At 43.5% G+C, this 3,779-nt stretch overlaps 1 protein-coding gene across 1 annotated transcript; it reads right to left on the bottom strand.

Moving 5' to 3' along the window:
* Positions 1-461: 461 nt before the first annotated feature.
* On the bottom strand, positions 462-1,967 carry LOC148867471 (glutathione S-transferase-like). The gene is made up of 3 exons (XM_088980176.1): positions 1,592-1,967; positions 1,424-1,472; positions 462-1,295 (listed from the first exon to the last, which is right to left on the bottom strand). The coding sequence occupies exons 1-3, from the start codon at positions 1,739-1,741 to the stop codon at positions 847-849; spliced, it is 648 nt and encodes a 215-aa protein (XP_088836302.1). The 5' UTR covers positions 1,742-1,967; the 3' UTR covers positions 462-846.
* Positions 1,968-3,779: the final 1,812 nt, after the last annotated feature.

Raw genomic sequence — 3,779 nt, 5'->3', positions numbered from 1 at the left:
ACTGGATAATCACAGTAAAACAAACTAAATTTTAAGATTCTCTTAAGATACCCAAAAACTCTCCCAATTGTTTTCCAATGCTTACTTGTAAATCGATTGAATTTAGTTACTACAAATGCAATATCAGATTTGATACGCATCAAACTTTCTACTGTATTAGAATACTCAAGTAGTATTTTTTTCTAACTTTATATTAAAATCATATATTATATTATTTAAATCCTAAATACTTAAATTTCTCAAATACTTTATCAATACAATATGATTTGATTAATGCATTACCCCTATTATAATTTTTAATTTTTATTCTCAATACAATTAGGAAGACAAAGAATAAGTAGTAGATGAGATCATAATTCTAACGTGCCATGTATGATGCGCAGATCCCGATGACGGCTAACGAGATGTAGAATTAGCAGATGCTGAATCCATTTTAAGTTTATAAGTATCAATAGACCAGGTTTGGATTGAAACCAATCTTAATCAAAACGAATTTAAAGGAACTGATCCATTTATGATGTTCACATTAGAGTGAATCGGATTGGATCAAATCCGATCCAATTCACACCCCTGATAACCACCCAACTAAAATTAAAAAAAAAAACTAAAAAAGAAAAAATAAATAATAAATAAAAGTGTAATACTCTCCAACGTTATCCGATAAGAAAACGATGATTCGACAATTATTGAAAATATCCATACTGTAAATTAGACTCTTATTCAAACAGCGAACGTAGGTCCCACGAAGTCACAGGCGGTGACTTGTGATGAGTTGCAACAACAATCAACACGTTGATCATAAAGGGTAGGCAATAGACAAAAGAGCCCATGGCTTCTGGCTTCATTCTAGGGCTGCTTTTGCGTCTCAAGGACCTTTGACCATGCCGGACGGGACAAGATGTCGGAGCACCAGGCGTTGACGTGAGGGCGACTCTCGAAGAGTTTCTTCACCGGCGTTCCCATCAAGCAATTGATGTTAGGGAGGTGGTGGAGATCGGCCAAAGTGAAGCAGTCTCCGGCCAAGTACTTAGACTCCGACAGCCGAGCCTCGTATACGTCCAGAACCTTACTCAGCTTCGCTTCATTCTGCTCCACGGCGGCCGCATCCGTCGTCATGCCAAACATGGGCTTGAACACCAGTTCCCAGGCCAACGCCGACGACGCCGGATCAAACTGGTGAGCCTCCACCTCCATCCACACCGCCAGGATCGCCATTTTCTTTGGTTCCTTGTAGATCAACTCAGTCCCAGATTCCTGGTACTCGTGGGCTATGTACTTGGTGATCGCCCTTGATTCTGCAAAACATATGATTATAAATAAGTCTCAGAAATATATATAGCTTCATCTTCAGTCAACAATTAATGCGGCCTTCAAACTTCAAAGCTTATCAGCTGATCGAAGCAAAAAAGAAAAAAACCCTTACCAAACAGCTTCAAATCTCCTTCTTCAAATGCCGGAACCTGACCGAATGGCTGCAATTGCAAACCCAGCAAACAGAAGAATCAGCAAGAAAGAAAATCATAGAATTGTTCCTTTTCTTTTCAGCATTTACTCACTTGCGTGGACTGAAAATATGAATGTTTGGACTTACGTTGAGGGAAAGAAATGTTTCTTTCTTGTGAGCTCCGGATCTCATGTCGACGGGAGAGAACTCGAAGGCGATGCCTTTCTCGTGAAGGCATGCGACGACGCGGTTCGTCGCCGTTGAAAATACGCTACCGTGGACTTTGGGAACCGCCATGGCCTTAGGATTTAGATTTAGATGGATGCAGAAAGCGATAGACTAAGGAGAGATCAGAGATGGTTGGCGAAAGAAGCTCGGGAGAGCATTTTATAGAGGGAGGAAGTGAGGAACCCAACCGAGTTCCCGTTAACCCGGTTGGCCACTTGTTCTGGTTCTGGAAAGATCTATGCGTGGACCGGTAAAGGTTAGGTGGCTACCAGAATGCCCCTGCAGATTCAGAAAATTAGATTTTCATGCCATTGGAATATTCTGTTTCATCAATGCCATTGAATGCGGGACCAGCAATGACAAACGCTATGACGTCAAAATTTACCGAGCCGTCGGTAGATGGGATTCTTGCTGGAACGACAAGAAGCCGCCTGTCACCTTCTCGACTGTCGACTCCCGCCAACTAAAGGTAGAATTTTCCGGTGGTTGGTGGATGATAATGCCACTCCTCGCCTTCCGTTAGGGGAGACCCTGGCACTTTTTTTTTTTTTTGCGATAAAGACTCCCTGAATTTTAACCGCTAGATAAAGGCCCCTTTCGTTAGTCTTTCCGTCAGTTATTTTCAAAAAAGATATTTATTTAATTATTTTAATTTCTAAATTATACTTTTCTTATTTATTTCAACGGTGAGAAGACCAAATCCAAATAATCAAAATGTACCGATGTAAAGAGATTTGGTCCGACCGCGTAGCACGGGGATACATGGACATGACCTGTCATAAGAGATAACTCAGCGTGACAGCCTGGCCACAACTCGGCGGGTGTGAACTCGTCAAGAAGCAAGGCTCAGTTCGCCCCAAGCCTGAAGGCGGAGTTCCTCGAGCTCCCCTGTGCAAGGGGACTTGAACTCCTCCTAAGACCCGAGGGGACCCGAGTTCCCCTTGAGACTCGAGCTCCTCTTAAGGGGCCCCGAGCTCTCCCTTCCTAAGAAGGGAGCACCCTGACTTTTGGCTAAGTGTCCCGAGGGAGAAACACCTCGGGGCAACACCGTCGAAACTCTTGTTTGAACTTGCTTAAGGCCTGCCTCCAGTGCGGGCACCTTGGCACCTTGGTGCAAGGCAAACCTGCCCCAGGTGGTTTGACGTACAATAGCTCGGCAGGCTGCAGGGAGATCTGTCTGACATCTGTGCTTGCCTGACATCTATACCTACCGGATCCGGTGGCAGGGCTCAGATCACTTGCCAGGTGGCATTCTGTTTGCCGTATCTGAAAAGCATAGCACGCCTGTCGAGTCTGTACCTTGCAGTAGCAGCCTGTAGTAGCAACCTGCACTTGCCACACCTGCCCTAGCAGTAATGGCTAGGGCAGTGGTGGTTATGCCGGATGTGACTGAGCTCCGGTATAAAAGGACCCCAACCCTCACGAAGCAGAGGTATTGAAAGTAGCATTTTCAACACTCTTAACTCTCTGCATCTTCTTTGAGTTTTCCCTAGAATTATAACTTAGCCATCGGAGCATTCCCTCCGGGAGAGCTCCTTAGGAACTCTTCATCTTCTTCCTCTCAAGTGCCATCCTTCACAGTTAAAAGCCAACTCTCAACCAGGTAGGAGTGCCCAGATTGTGCTGCATCAGTAACCGGAGAAAGCAAGAAAGTAAGACTACGAAGATTTTTTTCTGACAGTGGAAAATCTAATTCCACCGAACCAGTTCCAGTTCTTGTAACCTACAGGCTCTCACCTAGTCGAGAGTTTGTTTTCTTTAAAAGCTTTGTTTGCCATGATGACTGTCAATAGATTAGATTTTAGCTGTGTTGAAAATAACCGGGGATTGGACCTCTTTTTATTTTTCTAATGGCTTATTAGTTTAGGTTGCTGTCTCTTCGGAAGGAAACGTCCGAAGTGGAGAGCTCCTACTACCGCTCCACCGTTGCGTCAATCGAAAAGATGAAGGCGATGAAGAGTTCTCTTTTATTCCTTTTTGGGCGACAATCAAATATGTATTTTTGGGTGATTTAACTTTTAAGAGAAAATGACGAGTAAAAGAAAATAGAGAAAGTTTTAGTGGAGTATTTTGGTGATTTAATGCTTTCTATATTTGATTTAACGGT

The sequence above is a fragment of the Nelumbo lutea genome, chromosome 3 (assembly GCF_056320005.1).
Source record: "Nelumbo lutea isolate HS-2025 chromosome 3, American lotus-T2T, whole genome shotgun sequence".
Classification (NCBI taxonomy): Eukaryota; Viridiplantae; Streptophyta; class Magnoliopsida; order Proteales; family Nelumbonaceae; genus Nelumbo; species Nelumbo lutea.
Note: the sequence above shows the minus strand (reverse complement) of the source record. Positions and strands in the feature narration are given on the sequence as shown.